The sequence below is a fragment of the Barbatula barbatula genome (genome assembly GCF_947034865.1).
Source record: "Barbatula barbatula genome assembly, chromosome: 7".
Lineage (NCBI taxonomy): Eukaryota > Metazoa > Chordata > Actinopteri > Cypriniformes > Nemacheilidae > Barbatula > Barbatula barbatula.
The window spans coordinates 12460316-12487172 of NC_136770.1; the positions used below are offsets into that span (position 1 = coordinate 12460316).

The window sequence follows — 26857 nt, forward strand, 5'->3', positions numbered from 1 at the left end:
GATGCATACCATTAATGTATTCTTCCAAGGCATTTTATAAAAGTGACATAAATATCTTAATTCGACTAAGGCATTGTCCTGGCTTAAGCTAAGGCGTGTCTGTTAAACTAGGCCTTTATGACCTATATACAATATGTTGTGTGGAATGAAAATACACGTACACCTGATTGTCAAGTGTGGTGGGTTAAGGCAAAGGTTTTTTTTGCAAAGTGTGTATGTTAAATAAACCTAATTAGATATTAAACAATTTACAGAACATGCCATTTAGCTGGTTGATCATAAACGTTTAGTTTAAACATTAACCAACCCTGTTTGCTCATAATTACACACATTATCTGCAAAAAATGCTGATGCTCATCTTACAAAAGTTTCCCATTTGCTCTAAAATCTGACCAAATTTCCCCAAAGTAAACTCAATAGATGAGTTGAAGATCGTTTTAATTCTACCTCTTCATAAAAATGTGCCAGTTATTGTAATATGTTTAAGGTCAACCAGCCGTGTAACCATTCAAGTGTAAATGGGTTTTGTTGCTTAGTAACTTTAGAACACGGTCAGGTGTGTGGTGCTGTATCCTCCTGTAAACTTTAGCTCCGCCCACACGCACTTCCTCAATCTGCTGAATTTCTGTCCATTACACGCATTTCTTTTTTCATTCATCATTTCAAACGCATAGAAATCTTGGAGGCTTCGGCGTTTTTAAAATGACAGCCCTGGTGTGAGGTAAGTACATTTGTCTGCGTGATCGGGGGTTTAAAGGTGGCGGATGCGGTGTACAGAACTGGTGCAGACTGGTTGACTCTGACGCTTTGCGCTTTGCACTGACTGTACCATAATAATGAGAGGAGCGGGGTTCCTTATATGAAGCCCTGCCGGGTGAATTATTAGTAAGTTGACCTTTCGTACCGTTGCTTACCTACTAGAACACGGCAGTATCATCAGCCTTTGAATGGAATTGTTGTTTGTGTGTGACGTTAATCTGCACACAACTGAGAAGACACCACAAGACACCGGATTGCGTTCATAGGATATATTCTAGTTCGGTCCTGTAAATAACGTTCCGCTCGTACTTTATGCATTATTAGTAAGCAAGCCGTGTCATAGAAATACCGTGACCCTCACTTTAACTAGCCGGTACCGGAACACAATAACATGGACGCAGCTACAAATGACGTCTCCCACGCGAGTCGACCGCTTATTTTCTACAACAGTGTTCACTTTACTGCAAAGGATGAAGTGTGTAATTAATATCGTAATTTCTGTAATGGCAGTGTGGATGACGTTTATATGAGACAGTAAGTATATTCTATGGCGCAGACATTTCTGGAATATTGCATACTTGCTCCGTTTGCCTGTGTCCTAAGGTCGTGTTATAGGCATAGTCTATTGCGAATTCTTAAGCACTTTTTGGAGGCATAGACAAATAGTTGGACATGTTGATATACAGCCTTACAGTTAAAACAACATGCAGACCTCTGCTATGAAGTTATATGATAGATGTTTAATAACATTTTATCATGATTTTATACACACAGGCATTTCACACAGGCAAGTTTTATATCCAGCAGCTACAGTTTGATTTGAAATCTAAATGTGAGGTTATGTAATCACGGGTTGGTTGTTTTGAGACACATTCACTGATATGGGGTTCCCATATGGATGGACAGTAAACATTAAACATTTTGGCTGACCTTGTTACTTTAACTTCTTCCATTTGACCGAGCGGGTTTTGCTACGTCAACGTTTCCACAATAAATTCTGCATTCCGCAAATATTCTTATTTAGTTCTGCTGATATTTACTCATTTAGATTTCAGGTTTAGGACACGTGTTCATGTACTATTAAATAACACTTTGTTTTACTATAAAAAATTATCTTATGTTTATGCCAAATTATCCATCATCTGTACATATGAGACTAACCCAGAGACACACACAGTGTTTTCCCAACTCTGATGAAATCTCAGGATAACACAAAGAGATATGATTGGTTACCAGAATTGTCATTTCCAATTTTCCAGCGATTGAGAATAAAAGCTGCAACCATGACCTAGTTACGTGGTAAAGGCTCAGACTGAGGTCAAGTGAGGTTAGCTGTGATAGTAATCACTTATCATGTGGTGCAACCAATATCAATAATTGTATTATATAAAACAAAGTAATAAATCAAAATTTTGTGGCGGAAATATGAATCTCTGATACAGTATGCTTAAGTGAATGGTATTGTTAAAACATATAATACAGGTTGTATGCAATTTTTCAACCCTCAGGTTGTTTCAAACCTGTACACATTTCTTTATTCTGTTGTACACAAAGATTTTTGGAAGAATGTTAGCAATTTTGGGACACCATCCAGTACCATAGTAGCGTAATATTGTTTTTAATTGGTTATGTTGAACACAAAATTAGATATTTCGAAGAATTTAGGAAAACAAACAGTTCTGCGGCACCTTTGACTACCATTACATTTTTTCTACTATGGTAGTCAATGATGTTCCAGAAGTGAAAATTCTGAACATCCTTCCAAATATCTTTCTCTGTGTTCATCAGAACAAAGTAATTTATACAGGTTTGAAATTACATGAGGGTGAGTAAATGATGACAGAATTAAAAAAATGTGTTTATCTAGGGGCGCAGATTGGGATTTTTTATCTTTTTTAACATAGTTTACTTCTTAACAATGACTGTTTTAAACACGTAAAACTGTGTAGCATCACGCTACCAAATCAATTGACAAAGTCCAATATCATTCGTGGGCTAACGTAACATTACATTCCACGTTTCTTGCAAGCTAATTCATTAAATAAAATAAAATTCATTCATTACCTCGTCCGTGCACATGATGGCCGATCTCCATACGCCTCTGGATGGTGAAAACGACATGTCCCATAATTCCACTCTCCTACATTACGTCATTTAGCTTCGCCTTTTGTTGTAGTTTTCGAAAGTGCACCATTTAGCGGTCCAAATTTACATATGGTGCCTTTAACACTTAGTTGAAACAATAGCTAGGTTTCCATTACAGATTGGAACAAAAGCCAGGTTTCCATTACAGTTTTCCTCTAGCTCAGTGGTAAGAGCATTGTGTTAACAATGAAAGGGTGTGGGTTCGATCCCAGGGGATTGCACATACCTATGTATAAATGTATAGGATAATGCAATGTACATTTACATATATGGCAGACGCTTTTATCCAAAGCGACTTACATAGCATTATCCTATACATTTTACATAGGTATCTGTAATCCCCCGGAATCGAACCCACAACCTTGTGTTGTTAACCCAATGCTCTTACCACTGAGCTACACGAAAGCAACTTTGCATAAAAGCGTCTAACAAAAAACCTAAGTGTAAATGTAGATTTGCGCAAAACTTGGCTGTTGATAAAACAATATTGCGGAATGACTGCGTTTCCATTAAATTATGTTATGCGATTAAAGTGTATTTTGTTTATTCTCGCCATAAATCTGTCCATACTTCTTCTTTGTACGTTTTATGGCAGGTTGCAAACCAACTTTAGTGCATAGTGCCACCTACTGTGAAGTGAAATGTCTATATTTGATAGCCTTATGATTTTTTTGTATGCCACATGACTTGTAAATACGACTAAAATAGTTTCCATTGCAGTTTTATATATTGCAAAATGTGCCTTAATCGCATTGCCTTAAAAAAAACCTAATTCGAGCGTGAATTTGCGATACATAGGAGTTTTTGTGAAATTTACCTTTTTCCATTGGGCGTGTTGTCAATGCGCTATTTCAATTTCCACTTTTAGAAGGGTAATGGAAATGCAGCTACTGTGTCACAAATACCCCCGCTGTGTAAACCTTTTTCAAAGCTTAGTTAACAGTTGCTAGAAGTGGCTGACATGTTTTAGTATGCTGCTACTGTAGTATTTAAGGCAACAAAACCGTGATTAAGATTATATTAGGTCTGCTACATAAATCTACATAAAACACAAAAATTAACAGAATACAGAAAGCACAAATTGGACAACAACTGAATATAACATTATAAACGTCAGTGTTACAATTAACCCTGTGTTAGTCTGTGCCCCACTCACGCCTATATCACTCTTTGTAAGTTAATGTTAACTACTGCATAATTTTAGATTCATGCATCACCAGCACCGACCGCTGGCTGAATGTCTGATGCATATGGCATACTTAACTGGAAGCACTTCAGCAGACTGGAAGTAGTCCTCGGATTGGTTGAATTCTATACTCCTGCGTATCACGTTCTAAACAGTCTGCCTAAAAGCAACCAAAAAATAATCTGATCGAAGATGTAATGCGGATACGATGAGAATCCATGTCTTTCGAGTAAATACCTTAATATAACGCGGCACAAAACCAAATGTTATTGCTTGCTTTATTTGCTTTTTTGTGGTTCTTGGCCTTTCGAAACGATTAAAGTTCCCAGACATTCAGTATCAAGGTCTGACTACGCGAGACTAGCTACTGCATAAATAATTGAAAACAACTTGATTGTAAAGTTCTGCCATATATTTCTGTGTGTTATTGCACCAAAATAGGCTATTAAATAGATACTTCAAACCATTTTTCAGCTTATAAAGCTACAGTTTGTGTAACCCTGATTAATCTTCGAGCTCTTATGTTGGGAACTGGTGTCTAAAAGCTGGGCCAACTGTGGGAAAAGGCCATGAGATCAGACATTCTCTGAAGTCTTGTTATAAAGGGCCTCCAACATTGTCACACTATGAGCATTACATTTATTACATGACTTGATATTACGCACAGTCTAGCTAGTGGTTACCATTTGATAGTCCTTTTATTTACCATTTTTAATTTTAAGAACTGAATGTTCCTTTGTCACATTAATGTACCATCAAAGAAATGATTAGTTCTACAGAAGGCTAAGCTTATAAAATGACTTATCTACCAAAGTAGATCACCATTGGAATATCCAGTCAGAATCTTTTTGATTTCAGTGTGTGTCTTTATCAGTACTGTCATGTAAAATATGTGCAAATGTTAATAACTGTGCATTCTTTAAGAAACCATGAACTCCATGGTACCACACACACAGTAGTAATTGTTGTTTATGGCAGTCTGACTTGTCTAAATAAGCTTCTATGTAATTGTACAAATTAGACCCTAATTATTGCAGAGGAAAAATATAGTGTTGTTTGCTGCAGTTTCTTTTCCAGCCCCCTTCTTTGCAGCTGTCTATTAGCCCTTTTAGGCCACTTTTGCACTATATAGTTTCTCCTTTGGGTTTTTGAAGTTTCATGTACAGCACACAGCATTGTCAAAACAAGCCGCATTCACACGTATCCTGGTAAAATAAAAACTTTGTATCACGTCCTCCCCCCATCCGATGGTTGTCCCTCCCCAAAATCATTACAAATCGCACCGTCTATTGTGAAATATATATTTATGTATACCTAAAATAATTGTGTAAGTAGAAAAACACCAAAAATGCATTTTCAGTTAAGAAACAGTTGCGTTCCACCTCCCCTGCTTCACAGTGGTTTGGCCCACTGCCTGGTTTCCCCGTTTATATCACCTACGTTACACACTCAAGTCAGGTATGCAGCTCAGTTCATCAGTGGTTGGTGAACTCCAGTAAATAGGCGATTTTATTCATTTTAAATGAAGTGATTCTCTTTAATGTAGTTGATGCAGATTCGTTAATTAGTTGTGGCAAAAAATGCTGACTAAAGATGTATTTCTCCAAATGAGGACCCAGGCGCAGACAGCGATGGGCAGGAAACAAACTTTTTATAAACTTTAAAAACACAAAGCAAAGGCACATGATGGGTAAACATAACAGAGACGGCAAAGGAACAAAACACTACCCACATGGGGGCAAAAAACAAGAGAACAAGACACTAAATGAAACTTGACACGACTGGGACTACACTAAAGAACCACAACAACTAGACCGGGTATAATTCCAAGAAGGCTGGGCGTAATCCATAGGTTATCGCGCAAGACAAAGAGTCATGTAGGCAAAACGAACGAGCACATGACTGCAAACACAAGGGCATTAAATGGGGGAACTATAAGAGATGAATTAACACTAGGTAGGTGTGTGGAATGAAACACTAACAAGAGGTTAATGGAAAGCTAAACAAAGGGGGACGGGGCCAAAGACGAGACCAGAGATGTTATGTCAGAACCAACAATAACATGTCTCTCTCCACACAAAACATGAGGTTCTGTCATGATCCTGTCACTAGACCAAGAAAGACATGACATGATGAGGCAGAATCATGACAATTAATGATAACAGCAAGGTTTTCCTCTGTGTTCACATATCTTTATAAGTACAATTTTGACTATTATTTGTGTCTCCTTCAGAAATTGCTCTTGAGAAGTTTTATATCCATTATCCATTTGGACGTCTTCCTTACAATTGACATGTCCACATCAAAGCCAGCGTAAAGCTTGAAAGTGGGTTCTTTAAAACAGCTTAAAGCAAAAGAAGAACTTGCTTGTGACTTGGTTGGTGTGATGAATGGAAGGAATGTGATTGTCCTGGACAAAGCAAGTCTAGACGTCTAGAAGTCAAGCCTTTCCTTCCCTTGATCTCTGTGGTGAATCTTCATTGTCCGCATGGTTGAAATCTTAACTCATTGCTTAAGGAAGTATATGATTCAATGATAAATAATTGTTTAACAAAACATTGACACTAATGATTTATATTACAGCCTGATTGTCCAAGAAAAAGACTACGTAATTAATCACAATGACATTCAATCGTTTCTTGTCAGTGAGAAGGTCATTCTTTTTTTATTAGATGTTTATGAGTGAGAATTAGCAATGTGAAAGACGAGCTGTGCAAATCAATATTTCTCTCTTAAAATGCAGGAATATCAGAGGAGGGCCTTGCAACTTGATATTAAAGATAACTTTGTCTTTGGCCAAGTTCACCACTCAAGTACTAATGTCTTCATTTTCTAAAGTATGGACGCACTAAGACTGATAATCCAATAAGGATGTCTAAAGCAGTGCTTTAGTGCCTGATCACTGATAAAGTGCTATGCTGCGGTGAGTGATACAGGGCAGAGACACTAGGATATCTTCCAAGCAATAGGAGATATTTGTTATCTTTACTGGTGTATTAGACCACTCCTTTGTACATTTGTTTACTGGAACATGAGAGTAAGATTTCTTTGTGACAAGCCTGTATTTGTCAGATTTAATCTTAAAGGTGCCGTTCCCTGTGATGCCAAATTTCAAACTTTAGTTAGTTGCTGTTAGAGCATAAATCTGCAAAATGATAATGCTCAAAGTTCAATGCCAAGTGAGATATTGACTTTATCAGAATTCGATTTTCAAGGACTACAGAGAACGGCTGGAATCGGACTACAGCCCTTTACTTCCCGGGTACATGATGTCACTATTCCCAGTTTTTGAGTAACCTCCAGCACCAGGAATATGCAAAAAAGGGGCAAGGCCCTCCTTAGAGATGAGGAAGAGCTGCTGGAGTAATGTTTGGTTTTCAGAGATTGTAAACATTTGACTGAGCTGCGCGCTTAATCAGTTTAACCAAAGTCTTACAGATGGTAATAAGAATTCAGCTACACACATTGTAAGATAACCAACGGTCAAATAACAGCTTCCATTACTTTAACATTGGCTATGAAAGCTGTTTTGTGTAAAACACAGATATTGTGTGTGCGCAATCCTCTAAAACACTTCTATGAAACGTCCTTTGAAGTCCTGCTTGCAAATGTCTCCTGGTCAATTTGCTTTTTTTATTATCCATCTTAGGTCCAATATAAAAAGGCAAAACTAGCGCTTCTGATATAAGTGTTATTTTAACCGGTCTGAGGCCATCACACCAATTGGTCCGGTGGCATTTCCCTCTAAAAAAATCGCGATCTCTAACAAAGATTGATATTTGCACATGCACTAGCAGACCTCCATTACACCTCTATCGATCTGCATGTTTTTATCTGACGAAGTGAAGTTTTCGCCATACTGTTTATTGCTAAAAGCTAAAGCTTATGAATACACATGCACTGAGAGCGGGACCGACCAACCACAACAGCCTGAGAATGGGAAGCTCGCTGATATGGTGTGGGTGGGACATCTTCATACACATGCTGTAAGCAGGGAACCAATAACGACAAACTGGGTCAGCTTTACCAAACAGAGCGTTTTGGAAAGAAGGACTTAGAAACTCATAAAAAGAAGATTGCTTTGTAAGAAGACGGACAGCGGTGAACAATAGACTTGAAATATGTTAACTAAAAAGTGTTTTTTTAAACTAGAAACATGAACATCCATTGTTGAACACCCAAAAAACATAGTTAAAGCTTCGAAAACAAAAAAGAAAAGCCTTTAACAGTGGGATGGTTGATTCTGATATGTTTGTGAGTCCCCTCTAAAATGAAATAATTCCATTTACTGTATACTTTTTATTATAAGCTAAAAACAAGTTTTTCTGTCTTTATTTAGGAATGTTTACCCTCACAGAAGTTGCCTCCCTAAATGACATCCAGCCAACCTATCGAATACTGAAACCATGGTGGGACGTCTTCATGGATTACCTGGGTGTGGTCATGCTAATGCTGGCCATTTTTGCCGGGACCATGCAGTTAACCAAAGATCAGGTGGTTTGCCTTCCTGTTCTGGAATCGTGGGAGGACCCCAATTCCATGTCCCCGGAAAAGCCACCAGAGAAAGCCTTAGGCTCAGGGACAGGAGGCGGCCATATGACATTGGCAGCTGCCTCTTTGACAAGCAAAGAACAAACCGACAGTGTTGTCCAGCAGAATCATCTCCCACACTCCTCTGCTGTCGGTCATACTAAGCCTACAGGTCTTAGAACAAACCTGGATTTTCAGCAGTATGTGTTTGTTAATCAGATGTGCTACCATGTTGCACTCCCGTGGTATTCAAAGTACTTTCCATATCTCGCCCTCATACACACTATTGTACTTATGGTAAGCAGTAACTTTTGGTTCAAGTATCCAAAGACTAGTTCCAAAATTGAGCATTTTGTGTCTATTTTGGGTAAGTGTTTCGAGTCCCCTTGGACAACCAAGGCGTTGTCTGAGACAGCCTGTGAGGACTCTGAAGAGAATAAGCAAAGACTCACTGGAGCCTCTACATTACCAAAGCATCTTTCCACCAGCAGTGAAGAGGGAAGTCCGAATCAGTCGACACCCATGCTTGGAAAATCTGGTATTAAGTTTTCTGCAGAGAAGCCAGTCATCGAAGTACCAAGCATGACTATACTCGATAAAAAAGATGGAGAGCAGGCTAAAGCCCTTTTCGAGAAAGTAAGGAAGTTTCGCACACATGTCGAGGACAGTGACTTGATCTACAAACTGTATGTAGCTCAGACTATAATAAAAACTGTAAAATTTATTTTGATCCTATGTTACACAATGACGTTTGTCACATCCATTCATTTTGACCATGACTGTGAGCCAGACATTAAACATTTAACTGGCTACACCAAATTTAAATGTACCCATAACATGGCTCACATGTTGAAAAAGCTCCTTGTAAGCTACATTGTCCTCATTTTCGTTTATGGCTTGGTTTGCATTTATACACTGTTTTGGCTGTTTAGACGGCCTCTTAAGGAGTACTCCTTTGAGAAAGTTAGAGAGGAAAGTAGTTTTAGCGATATTCCAGATGTGAAGAATGACTTTGCTTTCCTCCTTCACATGGTAGACCAGTATGACCAGTTATACTCAAAGCGCTTTGGTGTCTTTCTCTCAGAGGTAAGCGAGAACAAACTGCGGCAAATCAGTTTAAATCACGAGTGGACATTTGAGAAACTACGGCAACACGTGACTCGCAATGCACAGGATAAACTTGAGCTGCATCTTTTCATGCTCTCAGGTGTGCCTGATGCTGTCTTCGACCACACTGATTTAGACGTCCTAAAACTAGAGCTCATTCCTGAGGCACGGATCACAGCAAAAATTTCCCAAATGGTCAACCTCCATGAGTTGCACTTTTACCACTGCCCCGCCAAAGTCGAACAGACTGCGTTTAGTTTTCTCCGTGATCACCTACGGTGCCTTCATGTCAAGTTTACGGATGTAGCGGAGATTCCCACCTGGGTTTACATGCTAAAGAACTTGAGAGAACTCTACTTGGTCGGAAACCTGAACTCTGAGAACAACAAAATGATAGGATTAGAATCCCTCAGGGACCTGAGGCATCTCAAGATTCTACATTTGAAGAGCAACCTCACCAAGATTCCAACAAACATTACAGACTTATCACCCCATCTGATCAAACTTGTGGTACACAATGATGGTACTAAACTTGTGGTATTAAACATCCTGAAAAAGATGATAAACCTTTCTGAGCTTGAGCTACACAATTGTGAACTGGAGAGGATACCACATGCGATTTTCAGTTTGACCAACCTGCAGGAGTTGGACTTGAAAACCAACAACATTCGTACCATTGAGGAGGTTATCAGCTTCCAGCATCTCAAAAGACTTAACTGCCTTAAACTATGGCACAATAAGATAATTTCCATTCCGTTGTCCATAAGTCATGTCAAAAACATAGAGTTTCTCTATTTTTCACATAACAAACTAGAGACCTTACCTACCACTCTGTTTAATCTCCTCAAGCTGAGATACCTGGATGTTAGTCATAACTCCATTGTAGTGATCCCTCCAGAGGTGGGCTTTCTTCAGAACCTTCAGCATTTTGCCATCACAGGAAACAAGGTGGAAGTGGCGCCCAAGCAGCTGTTCAAATGCACAAAGTTGCGTAGTCTGTCTCTTGGGTACAACTGCATCTCTTCGTTGCCAGAGAAAATCGGGCAGTTGTCGCAGCTAACTCATCTTGAGCTAAAAGGGAACTGCTTGGATCGTCTGCCTGCACAACTTGGCCAATGCCGGCTCGTGCGCCGAAGCGGCCTCATCGTGGAGGACCACCTTTTTGATTCACTTCCCCTAGAGGTCAAAGAGAGCATCAGTCAGGAAACCAATGCTACTTTTGCAAACGGAGTGTGATTGTGGAATAGAAGAAAATTATTAATTGGTTGTACTGTAAAGTCCAACAGTTATAGAAAAGGGGAAAGTCACTGGGTGCTTCTCAAAAGGTAAATTGCTGCTTCCTTGTTTTCCCACTCCACCATTTTCAGCTTATGATCTGGAAATTAGGATGCAAGTACAGGAAACTAGGAAGCCCAATTTGTGAAATGAGAAGCATGCAATAATTCTGTGGCTTTTTATATCCAGAAGACTTGGTCTATACATTTGGTTAAGTATGAAAAGTGATTTGTTATCAATCTCTGAACAAACAAAGCCCACAACAAATTTCCAGTAAGCAAATATGAAACTTGTGGAATGTAACTATGCTTGGTGCATAGAAAGAAAAATATCTTAAAGGTTTTCAGAACTTTTCAAATGTTTAGAATTATTATGTCTGTCTTCATGGTAAAAAATTTCTTTGTCAAGGTCTTAGCTATGTTACGGTGTAGCTATAAATCAGATTTTACTGTTACCATTTCTGTTAATTAATGTTTTCACCAGCTGTAGGCACACTGCATCACATTGTATGTTGTTTCTTTTTTTTAAATAGCTCAGAACAATTAACATTTATAATTCTTGGACAAAAGTGTTAAAAAGAAAAAGTGAAATACGAGTACTACATGGTCAGCTTGATAGATTAAAACTCACGTGGTTTGAGTGAAGTATAGACTAAAACCTCAATGTTCACATTTAGTACAGACTCACCATATCCATCTTGGGGCTTAATGAAACTCAAGTGTACAGTATAGTATATGCACAATTTAGTTCTGGCCTGTTCCATCTTTTATGAACAATATTTGCACACATTTTTGTTAACTCAGCATCTTTAACTGAATAATAATGTCATACATGAATTAGCCATGATTTTGCAGCAACATCTAATAGGCACATCTAAAATAATTATTTGCATTGCACATTACTGTCAACACATGAACATGTTACCACTAACATCCTTTTTTCATGTTGGTAACAAAAATAATGCACAAGTGACTTGATATGGCTTGTGCATGATTTGTACAACACCATGTTATGATGGGACAGGCCTTCTAATGTGCATACAATGCATGGTCCTTGCTCCTCCAAAGCTCTATCTGACATGTAAAGTGAACGTACTGACCCTGTATATATTCTGATGTCATATCTACGACGACAATCTGCTTACAGAAACTTAGCCGTACTGACAAGTAATGTAAAGTGTATGTCGCTGTTAGCACCACATACTGTGCATTGTGCATGCCCATGCCTTTAACTTGTGAGGAAAGTGTTGGATAAACCCTAACCTGAACCTCAGTGGTTGTTTTTTTATTTCTCTATGAACAAGAGTCACTAATGATTCAGCTCTATGCGTAAAACGGTCATTGTGTCCTTCGTATTTATTGGATGGCTTACTTGCTTTTCTGTAATGCTGTCAGATTAAAAGCTTGTATCTCCAAAACTGACACTTAACAGAAAATGAAAAAAACCCCACTATTTTTCCAATAAACACTGTGTGGTCAAAGTTGACAAGCTCTTCTTAAAACTGCTTATTGGTTAATATTTGCAACGCCCAAAGACAAACATGACGATGCACCAATAGTATGATTTATACAATATATAGGAAATATTGAGATTTCACAAGGTTCGTATGCAGACGTGGAACTTAATATTCATTGAATTCATTTGGATTGTGTCTGTTGTTTTTGTTTTCTTTTGTTGAGATCCATAACATTTCATGACAAACTAAGAGAAGAGTGTTCTAACCACATTTCAAATGAGTTGTCTAGCCATTTTGTGGAATCACTGTAACCCCCCTCTGTTCTATTTATCCTTCTGAAATGCTGTAGGGTCTAATTTGTAATTGGTGTCGTTGTGACCCTTCAAGAACCTTCTTGAGGTCTTGCCAGGTTTTAAAATCATTCATGTTTAAAACATGTGTGACTAACAATAATTTGTAACTATTGATTTATTTGACATATATGTTAAGATTACTTTTAATGTGTTTCCGGTGATAAACATCAAAATACTGTATGTATTAACTTTCTGTTGCACTATTAAAATGATCTGGGAAACCTGAAAGAATTATGGACAAATCATGGTTTGTTTGAAAATCTGTTTTATTTATGTAGAATTGTATTACTTTTCTATAGCCTAGTGTAACAATGATAAATCTATTGATTCCACCTAAATGAAATGATGTGTACTTTGAGGTACACGAAACACTTAAGGTCATTCAAACTGATATTTTTGAAATAGTGACAAATGTTCATGTTTTCTTTTTCAGCTACTTTAAGGTGAACTTGAATGTAGCCTAATGCACCCCTTGCTGTTTTCGCCTTCCCTTCTTTGAAACTGCTTTGCTCCTAATCGTATGTTTTAAAAATTCGACTTGCAATTTTTTATATAATAAATACCTTGAAATATACTGTGTCTGGGATTTGCAAAAATTTTAAATAAACAAGATACATTTCAGCAGGCACAAACGTAATAAATAAAGGATCTTACAATCAAACCAGACAAATAGTCAAAAATTCAAATAAAAAATATATTCAATATTTGCGCATATTACAATCGCAAAATCCATGGGTCCATTAATCTCCTTTAATTAATAGAACTGGTAATTCTACATTTTTCTTTATGTGTAGATTGGATCCATATAGAATTTTGGTCACTGTCTGTTCTCTTCGCCGTAGTTTATGGTTGTGCTCCCTCTAGAGGTGAATGATAGTAACGTCCTGATTTTTTTAAAAACATTTTGCTCCTCTTAGTTTAATTTATTGGTGAAGTTTGACCAAAGATGACCAGTAACAAGGAATTGACGAAAAATGAGTTACAGTGAACATCCTGTGGGCTATGTAATATAAATGTGTAGGGGGTGTAAATTTGTCCTGATGTTCTTCACAGAAATAAAAGCCATGGTCAATGAGTCTTAATTTGAATGTGCATTTTCATATGCACATACCCGAACACCATGCAAGGGTTAAACGAACTATTTAATGTCTATATAAGTGATATTTTATTCGTTAACGTTAATCTTTTATTTGATCCATAAAAACACTGAAAATAAAGAAGCCGGCGGAGTGCATCTGCATAAAATATGACCTGATTTTACCCTCAAATTGGTTAGGTAGGCTACATACGTACACAGTAATTGCCTTATTTGTATTACTCGGTGTGTATTTTAAAAAAAGCGGTTTTTAAAATATCTGAGGTTATTCGGGTGTATTGTTGTCTAAGTTAAGGGTTGTTCCGCAAAATCCGATCCGGGAATGACATCAACATACAGCGAGAGCGATTCGGAAGCAGACCTTTTATCTTTTTTCGAATCGCTCTCGCGGTACTTTGCTGTCATCCGCCGGTCAGACCTTTCGGCATCAAGTCGAACAAGAGTCAAGACTATAGCGTTGTCACGTGGTCCCTGAATCTTTTCAGCACGCTTTTCGGAATTGCACAATCACAGTAGTGTTGAATTACTGAAAACTATTATGTAATCGCCAAATAGATATAACCGAATTAATTAATTATTATTTGCATACAAGGCACAAGACCCTGCAAAATACATCAAACAATTACACTCTAAATGTGCATATCATCCATGCAACTCAATGGCGGACTCCATTTGTGAGAAGGCATTCGTCCTCTGGAGGAAGACAAGTTTGTGCTCCATATGCGCAAGTAGCGGCTTTGTTGTGGAAAAAAGCCTTTAACTGGTCAGGTTGTTTAGTTTGTTTCCAGGGGAATGATTTCAGTGGTACCAGCTTTACTTTAAAGCGGAACGATTGACTGACTCGCGCTTGTTTATATTGTAAGTTACACGAGATTTGTTTAAATGAAATTTAGAAAACAACTTTTGTGTGTTAAAAACAATCCTCAAACGAAAAACGCAGGCTATTATTAAATCGTTGATTAGAAATAATTGATCATCACCGAATCACTGTTTTATTGGGGAAATAAGCTATAAACTATGCGTAGACGTTAAATAAAGACAAGGGCACACAAATAGGGGTTATCAAACAATAGTCTTAACGTGGAAGTCTTAACGTGAAGTGTTTGGGAGGAGAGTGGTGCATGGAAATACTCAACAAGATTAAAAAGATCAGCATAATATAAGGCTATAACATTCTTCATTCTACGGAAAGGACTTTTAAAGAAGAAATGTTCCCATCAAAAGCTGAAAACTCGGGTAAAGAAATGCCTCTCAATGTCTTATTTTATGTTTAGGTTATATTGTGCTGTTTGTTTAAAGATATTATTTTGTTTGCTTTCGGATATTGTATTTAGAATAATCATCATCATTATTGTTTATTTGTGCAGGCAAATGTCACAGCCAGCCATTATTTGGATTATTTGGAACCTCAGAGTCATTTGAGAGTAATGGCTCTACCAGGTGAATATTGTTAAAGAAACTTCCTGTCATTTTGCTTTTCTTATAAAACCGTAAATAATTAAGTAAATACATCTTCTCTTTTTAATGTTGTTCTTTTTTTCTATTTTCGTATATTGTAATTAATTTTTTGCCCCAGATATGGTACCTTTGATTATTTTGGACTTGGGACTTTGAGCGCTGAAGATGCTGTTACAGATTATGAAAATTCTAACAGAGGGTACGGTGACACCTATTCAGGCACCTGGGCAGCAGACTGGGACAGACCCTGCCTCGTGGCATCCCCGAGATCCAGGTCTCCCTTTTCAGACAGCAGCAGAGAAAGTCAGTACTCTACCTCCAATCTTTCAGATTCCTCCAGCCTGTACTCTCCATCACATTCAAGACCAGCGCCTATTGGCACACGGGGAAGAGACATGCTAGGACACATGCAAAGAAACTATTGTGGAAGAGGTGCTGTTGTATCTGAGGACAGACAAAAAGCTGTAGAAGTAAGTCTGGATGTGTTAGACTTAAAAAGGGTCATATTGTGCGAATACGTGTTTTTCTGTGTCTTTGGTGTGTTATAAGTTGCATGTAGTAGACATGTCAATTTGCCTAATGTTCCAAATATGATAAGAGGCATTAAATACATCACACGATTGCAGTATTCGTTCAATCACTATGCACTGGTTTACTGGCCAATCATAGAGCGATGAGCTTTGTAAAATAAATTGCAGCGTTTCTGAGAGGCGGGGCAAAGAGGAGATGCACGATATGTGGAAAATAAAAAAAAATTATACCTTAAATCATGTATACACATTGCATTACATCTAAAACAAACGATAATATTAGTTTTAGCCGTGTCATATGACCCCTTTAATGTCTATTGCAAACAAACATATTAATGGTAGTGTTATATCTGTACCACTCTTACCCTACACTCTTATGCCCTCCTTTCCACCACACCTGTCTCTTGCCTTTTTCCTAAAAAGTCCTCAAGCTCATAACATTGGTCTAGCTAGAAGCTGACATGGCAGACCAATAAGGCAAATATTTTGAAACTCTTTAGGAAGTCAACAGTTTACTCTGCTTAACAGGAAAGTATAAAAAAGTTTTATGAAAAATAAAACACTTTTGGTCTTCTCCTCTTCAGTGCTCAGCTCAAAGTCCCGCTCTTCGCATAAACAGACTTCTAAACTACTCAAACCCTGCTGCTCCAGTGTTTCGAGGGACCAAAAGGAAGATGATGGAAGCAGTACCTCCGTGCAAGTTGATTCGAAAGAAGAGGATAGTCAGAGCAGTTCCTAGCTTAAGCAGGAGTGTGGGTATGTATTGTGCTTTGTTGTTTATAAATTGGCAACATTCATTTTCCATTTAAAGGAACAGTTCACCCCAAAATGAAAAAGTGTCTTTATTTACTTTTTTTTGTATTTATTTATTAACTTACTTGTTTCACATCTGTATAAATGTATTTGTTCTGATGAACACAAAAAATATATATTTAGAAGAATAATGTAACCAAACAGATCTTGGCCACTATTGACTACCATAGTAGGAAATATTTTGAAGAATTGAATAATGTTGGAGAGGCATGGAGAGGCATTCATAATTGGATGTAAAAGAGTATGGCAGTTGCATGTACAAAACAGTGGAAACAAAGTGTGCAGATTGATGCTCATTAAAGATAATCAAAATATTTTAGACTACTTTATATCTTTAGCATGCACGTCGGAAGCATGTATATTTTAGAGTGTAAAAATGCCACACTCTCGCCAACAACAAGGTTTGAATCCACCTTTAGCTTGTCTAGATTTTCACATCACATATTAGATCATACACCCATTCATTTTCGACAAAATGAAGAAACCATTTAAGAAACCTTTTAAAAACAGGTGTTTTAAAAATAAAGTGTATTATCGACATATGCCAAAAAATGGGCAATTTTTACGGTCCCATAACAATTTCATCTGCTCAAGCAATAATGTATAAATATTGCAAGATTAATAATTTGTTACATTATCTGTGAATAATTCTAAAATGTACTCCATGTGCCAGGGTTGAGCAGTCGCAGTTTATTGCACGAAATATCCGGGCGTCCCTTTGATTAACATTACCCGTGTTTTCATTTGGATTAACTTGTCACAGATTTTGCACTGCTTCAATCTTGCTGCCATTTATGCAATAAATGGCACTGCGACATGGTAATACATGTTTTAGATATAAAACAGTTTTCTGTGAATTATATGTTTGGTCTATATTTTAGTCTCGATTAACATGGTTTTTAATGACAACATCTGGCTGTGGGTTTGTCACGCACAGTATAAATGGCATATGGTTTGAAAGATTTTTTTTTGGAGTCGCCCTTTTGCTGCAGATATTAGAGCTTTGAAGATCAAAATTTAAATTATATGAGGGTAGGGTTTGTTATCTGTAAGTCTTTGTGTATGTTTGTGCATTCATTCAGTTTTGTGGATTCTTGTACGCGTTTTGTTTAGATATGATGTGGTATAATTTATGGCTCCTTTACTCCGGAATGTCTTTGTTGTATGGCCAGAGGCAATTTTGCCATACCCTAGGTTTTTTTGAAATGCCGCCACTGATGTAGGCGGAATGGATGTCACATGGGTCATGTTGGATGTCCACCGCAGAATGCAGCGAGACTTACTTGAACAGTTCTAGTGCACTTTTGACCACCATTGAATCTTTCCTACTATGGTAGTCACTATGGTAGCTTGGTTACAAGCATTCTTCCAAATATCTTTCTCTGTGTTCATGACAACAAAGAAATTGATATAGATTTGAAACAATGCGAGGGTGGGTAAATGATGAGAGAATGTTTTTGTTTTGGGTGAGCTGTCCCTTTAAGTCCCTTTCTACAGTTTTTAAATGAAAACTTAAGGTTTTTATGGTGCTTAGAATGCTTTCCATTTTTTCCTTTCCAGGACCAAACATTTTAAAGGTAAGAATCCACACTCAATGTTCAATTATGTGGAACTGGTCTTATGACAGAAAAGTTTTAATTTCCACAGGACAATTGTATTTCTCCAGATACTCAAGAGCTAGACCGAGAACGTGGTATGTTTTTATTTATCTGGAAATGTTTTTAAAAAGTCAGTCAAGTCATCATTATTAATGTTTATTGTTGTGCGCAGTGTGTGGTAAGAATGTTCAAGCTAGAGAAAAACGCAGAAGGCGACGAGAGAAGAATCATGAAAAATATGGTGAAAAGCACAGGTAAACTTTTGAGTGCCCTTGTCACTTTTTCCATTGAGGAATCACATAGATTCTAATGGACCAAATTTTGAATTATAATTCAATGTGCTTGTTCCAAATAGTCTATTACAGTATACTGAAAGATGTGTTGAGGTCAATGCCTTGCAATTCCTTTGTCAATGCCTTTTTAGCATTCACTGCTGCATTTGTGTTTTCTTATAGGTGGGCTTTTACTTGTGCTTTCTGTAAATTCCACACGTTTGAAGACAAAGACATTGAGAAACACTTTGGAAGCACTTATCACAAGGAAACTCTCGACTACATACGACGGCAAGCTAAATTTGATGACAATGTTATCCGTTTTTTGCATGTAAGAACTTTTGAAAAATGTGTTTTTATGTAACAGAAATGTATTCAATTGGTTGATATACATTTACACACATGTTCTAATGCTGTACAGGATTGCATGGTTCACAAGTTTCATAAAACAGTCTCTACTCTACATAAACTAAAGTCTACCTGTGGACACAGCAAAGATGAGTGGGCAAAAATCATGGAAGGTATAACTCTTTAATTCAAATTCACTTATGCGTAGATGTCCATATTTAGCAGTGATACAAAACTAATTTTGGGCCGTATCAAGTATAAACATTTAACTAGAACTACTATATTTTTTATAAACAATTTAAAACAAATTTATTGTAAAAGCTAATATTTTATTGCATGGCTAATATTTGGCTTTGCAGGGGTGACAGAGGATGATTACATGAGAAGAATGGAGGTGGTTTACTGCAGTGCATGTGACACTCACATTCCTGTGGTTTTCAGCTCTGTACAGCAGCATCTTCGTTCTCATACTCACCTCAAGAGCAAAGCGGTGACTATATGTCCTGTAAATATACTAAGCCTCCAGTTTTGGTTGATGGACTTTTTGTTTATGGGGTGTTTTGTGTTTACTTCAAAGGCTTACAAAGATCAGCTGAAAAGAGACAGTGTGGTCACAGCCAAAGCCATTTTCAATAATGATAATGTGAAGGTGCGCTATGAGATGTACATGAAGGTAATAACAATTTGGGCATATTACAAATCATTTGGTCATAGTGGATGATCTTGAATGTGTACATATATTATCTTATTTTTTTACAGGGAGAAGACCCGTTTGCAGCTGATTCGAAAGACACAAGTTCTGATTCTCACGATCTGGAGAGATCTTATGAGGCTGAGGATGATGAGGCAGAAATTAGTGACTCATAATATTAGACAAAGACTGGAATAAAAATGGAATGGTCCTTAAAAAAGAGAGCGATACTCTTTCCAGTTTCTTGTTCTATATCCTCAAATGCACAGGCATTAATACATGTGGTTCAGATGTGCTTTTCAAGTTCCAAATTCAGTTCAACATTTATTAATGTTGGCTACTTTTTCATTGTAGGCATTTTCTATTTTTATTGTACTTTTTGTTTAAGTTATTTAGCTTTTGTGTCTCTGTAGTATCTTATGCAAGTTTGTCATTAAAATGTTTTGGCACTGTTCTGAATTACATGAAACTTGACAGTATTATATTTGAATGCAGATGTTTATGGGTTACATTTTTGTTAAATCCTGTAATATTTGGGATTGGAAACTTGCCTTGTCACTGTATGTTCTAAAGAAAAGATATGTGTTGACTATTAAATTTTCACATGACACGGGTTGGGTTTCTGAAAGTGTCTCAATTATTCAACATCAATGCTGCATTACAGTAGTTTATCTACTGTAATGAGGTGTGTTTGGCTATATCTGTACTATACATGTTTGTATGGCTGTTCTGAAGTACGCTTACTAGCAAGCCATTTCTGGTACAGATGCTTGGAAAGAGTGTAATGGCTCCCCCTGCTGGAGGTACCAAACAAGAACAGCTTTGCCAACACTGCTGCTAAACCCAGCATGTCCTTTAAAAGTTCTATCCCAAATGTTCAAGCAGTAAAATTAAGAGCATTTAATCAATGCTAAATTGTCTTATAGGCAATATGTGTATATTTGACAATCTTGCCAAGTCCATGTTATCTGGTTAACAACTTTCTTTAAAATGTATTATTTTGTGTTCTGCACAAGAAAGTTGTGCTGTTTCCTATAAATGTGTCGTCTTTGTGGCCTCGTTTTTTGTGCATCTTGTCAAACTTTGGAAAGAGTTTTAAATTCTGTCATCATTTACTCACCATCTTGTGAGTAGATTTCAAACCTGACTTTCTTTCTTCAGCAGAACACAAAATATATTTTGGAGAATGTTGTAAACTGGCCTCCATTACATGTTCTTCAAAATATCTTCTTTTGTTTTCTACGGACTAACCTGGGTCTACTATGTACCATGTCTACCATAAACAGTATTAAGCAGGTGTATTGACAGACACCAGAAACCCTTTATTTTATGGCTTTTTGTTTTAGCCTGAAGAGTTTTGAGATCTCTGATATTAGACCCTGTAATGACCTGACAGTGAAGGTCATTGTAAATCAGTTTCTATGGTCTGTCGAAAGGCGGTTTTGTCTGACACTGATAAGTTCTGACACGGACCTATTATGGCAATCTCATCCTACTGAGCTCACTGGTTACCTTACAGGAAGAATCATACATCCTCCATCCTCCTGAAAGAACGCTTAAAATGCAGCGTGTCTGTGATGGATGCCTTTGAGGAATAATCGTTTTTGACATTGCTTTCCCTCCAATGATACAGGAACTGATACGTGGATGTTGTTGATATTGTGTCTTCCAAAAGTAAACCATTATTGCTTTATTGATTGGTGATATTAATGCATAATAATCATATTGAGACCTTGTCTGATTGGTTATTGCATCAGAAATTGCATTAGAAAAAACTACTATATATAAAGACATGTACTGTAAGTGTTGATTTTTAAGCTAAAGTCAGTGTTTATCTGTTCTAGATCCGAAAGATCTAATTTTAATTGGGCCTTAAACCGAGTGAGAGTCTAATTGTTAAACTTCAATCGGGGGTATGGCCTTGGATTTATTTGTGCCTGTGTGTGTTTCGCCCAGGGGAAAGGAGCACACATCTAGCACTGGCACTTTGTAAGCACATGCTCAGATGATGAGTAGTAATTATGCTTTAATGATTTCCTGGGGCACATCGCTCCCTCTCTCTGCATCTCTAACTGTCCTTCTTCTCGCTAACTCCCCCTAAATTAAGACTTATTTTGAAAACATTTGGTGATGAAATGCAGCTTAAATCTTCTAATTGCCACATGAGCCCCATGCGGGCATTTTTGCTTGGCATCTTTGATGTCAGTTGCCCCTGACTGGATGTTCCGGGCACGGATTGCTGCTTATTGGCCATAATTGGGACAAGTAGTTTTAAAAAGGGCATCCGCTGCGAGTGAGACTTTGATGGCTGGCATGGCCACACCATTGCTCGGAATGAAGGGGCCCTCCCCCAACACAAACCCACAAGCAATAAGGCCCTGTCACTTATTAAAGGAGCTTGTCACCACAAAGTGACAGATGTCCTGATAGGATCTGGCTTAATCTTTAGCCCCCGCCTGGCTTGTTAGTACACATGGTTCAAGGGAAGAGAACTGTTAGTGTTTTTAATAACTGTTACTTGTATTCTTTGGAGGCCTCTCTTTTCCCCCACCCATTTTCTTACTTATTCTAGCCCACATTTCCACAATGTCTCTCTCTCCTGTGTCTCTTCTTTATCTCTGGCTAGAAGGTGTTTCCAACCCCTCATAGCCGCGCTCAGATTCTGTCCTCTCCCTCAGGTGCTGGCCTTGTCATGTCAAGGGTTCAGTGCCTTCCGAATGTTTTTAAAGCTCCATTTTCGCTCCGCGCTGCCCCCTGCTTGTCACATGAAGATGAGGCTGGTGTCCTGGGGTACACACCTGACACTCTCAGTCCCATCAACCCCAGACACCCCTCTAGAGAGTGACCAGTCCTTTTAGGTTTTTTCCACGGGTAAAATTGTGAAAAACCTTGCAAGGCCCCTGATTCCCCCGGAGGTAAAATCCATAATGGAGTTTTGATTCGAGCTACAAGGGCCTTGAAAATTGACTGCTTTAACCACACAGCTGCCTTTCAGAAGGTCAGCACTGCACCGAGACAGGAGAAAATCATTGGCCCAAACAGGGCTGGAAAAGGTCAGAACAGCTCAACACAAATTATACACCTGTAGGGCACCATCTAGACATGGCTTTTCCACAAGAAATAACTTAAAATGTGCTGTATGTCTTCTTAAACATGCACATTTTTGATAATAAATTATTCAAAATGTAAACTTATTGAATTAACTTCCAGGTCTGTAACAGTTTTCTTGCAAAGCTCAAGGACACAAAGGTCTGCTTGTGTTTGATATCCCTTGCTGATTGCATGAGGTCAGGAGCTGGGGTATCTATATTGAGAATTTACTTTAGCTTATCTCTAATAAAGTTTGGTCTATAATAAACTTGGAGTTTCTTTCTGGTGCTAATAAAGGACTGCATGTGCTAGTTCTAAAAGACAGAGGGCACTATAGCATAACTTTGCAATCTTCAGGATTTGTTTTACATTTATAAAAGATTTATTCCAGTGTCAGTTAGGTTTTTGATATTTGATGTCAACTGACACATAACTGTTCTCTTTTGTAAAACTCTTATACTAACTCTATACTCTATATTTCATCATACTCCATACTGTCACCGTGGGAGAGACTTCTGTCCAATTCTCCATGATCACTCATCAGACAAGCACCAACAAACCCCCTATGATTTCAGTCACTTAAAAGTAATCTGTTCCAATTTTCAAATAATTCCCCTCTCAGTTTTTCTCTTTTTCGCAGAAGCTTAACTCTATACACATGCATAGCTAATGAAACACCAGCATCTTTATACCCTGATTATGTTTTGATAAGGTAAAGCAAGTCATTGTATCCCGATTACTGACTTTGGGTGATCTCACCAATAGCAATGTATGTTTATTCAAAGAGATAAAACCTTCGAATCATGACCACTACACTGTAAAAACCAACTGAAGTTAAATCAAATTAGGTTTATAATGTTAATTAAACTTAAATGATATTGAACTGGATTTAACAGCTAATCTCTTAAATTCAGTTGACTCATAAAGCTAATTTGATTAACTTGAGACTTTAAGGAAGCTAAATTTGATTAAATGAATTTTTAAAATGTATAGTTACCTGACAGTTCAATTCAGCTTTTGACAGCATCAAACGTGTTGAATTCCCACAGAAGTTAATACTCTAAATACTCGTTGTTGCAATCAGTTAAACATCCCCGGGAGGCTCAACACAGTTTTACCTTTGAACAAATACCCGAGGGAGACCAGTCTGGGACAGCGCCAGAACCCACCGGTCTTAACTGCAGGTGCTGCTGGGAGTTTATCTAATGAAACAATTGGAAATGTCTTCTGCGAGTGTGGGGAGAGAAGATGTTGAAAAAGAAAGAAGAGAGAAAGAGTTTGAGAGTATGTTTTCAGTAAGAATCTTTAGCTGGGCTTAATTTCCCATGCTTGAGCAGAGTGGAGGATTTTTTCCTCCTTACAGATCTTTTTGTCAGATCCTGCTTACCCAGGATAGACCCAGGGGCACTCTTAGAACATACACATCACCTAGATTTGCCTTACAGCCCGCTTCCCTCTCCAGCGATCGCTCCCCGGATCCCCGGCGGCTTCTTTGTGCTGCAAAAACGCGAGAATGTTTTAGAAATCAAATTTCACTTTGTCAGAGGGAACTTGGAACAGACTTTAAATTAAATAGATTTAATAGAGCATAATTGTTCCAAATGCACAGTCACACATACCCCCAGATTATTAAAGGCTTGCACAAAAGCGAGCATTAACACATCTAAATGACATTTCCTGGAAATGTAATGACAATTGAGGAGTGTGTCTGTTGTTTTATGAATGCAATGTTTTGCCTCAATGTAAAATTATTTTCAAATTTTGGTTATCCATTTATTTCTACAAGCATTTTCTTTGCATTCTGTTTTGTACAGTTTTTTCTGTTCTTGCTTGATTGCTCACTCGTGAACAACATCAACACCCTTGTACTTTTAACAGCATCACTCTTGTTTATCATGGAACCATACCGACAGACTCATGGCCCATTGGGGGATTTTGAAGTGTACAGGTTATCATAAGTATGAGTCAGTCTACTGAGGCACAAGGGACACGGAAGTGGTCTACAGAGGGAACTGTGGCCGATACGTAGCGAGTGTATTCCTTCATCCCTCAGCAACCTGCCTACGTTGACCAGAGTGTCCATCAGTGTGGTCTCTCGAGTGCCGTAGGAACAGCAGTGCTGGCAAAAATAAAAACACACACCCCAGGAAAGTGCTTTTCTTCATGGCTCGGGTAAAAGTGATGGATTGGGTGAGCATGAGCACACAATACATTTGTTACAGAAGGAAAGAAGGTCTGGCAGAAGAGCAATTTCACTTTACCTGCTGTTGGCTCCAAAATTTGTCTTTTAGTGTTTTGTAAGATTAACAAAATATTTGTATGAAATTATATTGTTTCGCAGCTTGTTTTCTTGGCGACAAAACTCAAGTCTATCATAGTATATCATGTCTTTGAATTGATATCTGATATATGTTGCCCCCCATGTTTTAGATGCATCTTCTGACCTTTCTTGTTCCTGGAAAATGAATTATTTGTAGCTTCTGTGATTTAAAACGGGTTAAATTAAATGTTGAAGGCTAAACACGGCTAAAACAAATATTATCATTTGTTTATCATTTGATTTAAGGTTGAAAACCGCTGTATTTTCCACATACTGTGTATGTGTATATCTCCTCTTTGCCCCGCCTCTCTGAAATGTGCAGATTATTTACAAAGCTTCATTGATTGTGGTGATTGCCCAGTTAACCAATGCGTAGTGATTGGTAGAAAACTGAAAGTGCGTTACGGAATTATAACGCCTCTTACCATATTTGGAAAATCAGGTTGCAAAGCAATTGTACTGACAGGTACGCCCACCTTACTTGCGTTTACATTTGGGCGGTCTTAGTCAAATCATACCACGAACTGACGTAGATTTGTGGGGGTGTGGTTACACGAGGCATTTCAGGCAGATCTGGATAAGAATTCGCTTTTAGATAGAATGCATCTTTTGTTCTGACACTTACATTTTTGCAATTTTACTTGTCTAAAGCATTGGCAACTTATAACACACCAAAGACGAAGCAAAACATGTATTCGCGTCATATGACCCCTTTAAGTTAAGCTTTGTGTAAAGTCAGTCTACCTGCCAGTTTGAAGTGAGGGATTCTGAAGGCATAAAATACGAAGCACATTTTCGTGCAATAACTGTCCCAATTTCCTTTGAAGGCGGCAATCATCCTGGATGTTCACCAGAAGTTTATTTGGGGATATCCTATTTTCCATCTAGGTTATATTAATTAATGCATGCTCTTCACTCAAATTAGCCCTCGTAGGAGCAATAACTCAAATTCTTGTATTTATGTAAGTAATAGGTCAGAAAAAACATGCTAAACTGAAATAATTATGCAGTCCAACACTTTGCTTTGAGAATAAACTGCTTGAAAAGCCTGATAAAATATGAATGTGTTTAGGGTGCAAATTTGTAAAATATTTACAGCCTAGTATTTGTGTGGTACAGCACTTAAGTTGGTAGTCAACTTTGATAAGCGCCAATAAATGAAACTTTTTCCTATTTGTGCACAGTGTCAATGTTTTTACAATATTTATTGATATTCAAGACAATCTTGGGACATGTGGAGGATCCTGTTGAGAATGCAAGTTCTAGGTACTGATGTGAGAACTCAAGGAGTCAAGCAATGAAGGCCCCTTGGGGACTGATCTTATGTCAGGAGATTGCAGATTTTTACGCTAAAGAAGCTACTCAATCTCTCCAAAGACTGAATTATTAAAGGCCCTGTATGTTTTTCAAAGGCTGGGTTTAGCTTTTAGATGAGAGTTGTGGGGATGTTTCATACTGGATCATATCTGTCCCACCCCCACCACTACGATTCTCTCTGTATGCGCTCAAATTGCTCTTTACTTTCTAAGCATGCTTTTACTGCCTTTGAAGAGTTATTTTTGTTGATGAAAAGGATATGCTGGCTTGGTAAAGTGAACTGCTGCGATTCGCTTGCTCGTTTAATACTCCTCCCTCCTAGGTTTGGGTCATAAATTTATTATCACTAAAGAATGTGAGCAGTTTCATGCCTTAGCGAGGCCTGGAAGCTAAGTGTTGCTGATGTGAAAACATTGAGAGCCAGACAGAACAAGTGAGAGAGCAAAGAGGTGAGGGGTGGAAAGAGAGGAAAAGATAAAGGAGGGTTCTGGTCTGTGTTGGAGGATGGGGTTG

The 26857-nt window shown here is 37.9% G+C and overlaps 2 protein-coding genes across 5 annotated transcripts; both read left to right on the forward strand.

Moving 5' to 3' along the window:
* Window positions 1-601: 601 nt before the first annotated feature.
* Window positions 602-11314, forward strand: lrrc8db (leucine rich repeat containing 8 VRAC subunit Db). 4 transcript variants are annotated; one of them, XM_079460910.1, is made up of 2 exons: window positions 602-721; window positions 8430-11314. In XM_079460910.1, exon 2 carries the CDS (start codon window positions 8432-8434, stop codon window positions 10961-10963), a length of 2532 nt encoding a protein of 843 aa, XP_079317036.1. In that variant the 5' UTR covers window positions 602-721; window positions 8430-8431; the 3' UTR covers window positions 10964-11314. The 4 variants fall into 4 exon arrangements, with proteins under 4 accessions (XP_079317036.1, XP_079317035.1, XP_079317037.1 ...); XM_079460909.1 differs by lacking the exon at window positions 602-721 and adding an exon at window positions 796-1293; XM_079460911.1 differs by lacking the exon at window positions 602-721 and adding an exon at window positions 796-885.
* A 3015-nt stretch (window positions 11315-14329) lies between these two features.
* On the forward strand, window positions 14330-20681 carry znf326 (zinc finger protein 326). The gene is made up of 11 exons (XM_079460176.1): window positions 14330-15143; window positions 15275-15347; window positions 15484-15835; window positions 16480-16651; window positions 18375-18401; window positions 18479-18560; window positions 18762-18909; window positions 19000-19099; window positions 19286-19416; window positions 19504-19599; window positions 19686-20681. Exons 1-11 carry the CDS (start codon window positions 15116-15118, stop codon window positions 19791-19793), a joined length of 1317 nt encoding a protein of 438 aa, XP_079316302.1. The 5' UTR covers window positions 14330-15115; the 3' UTR covers window positions 19794-20681.
* Window positions 20682-26857: the final 6176 nt, after the last annotated feature.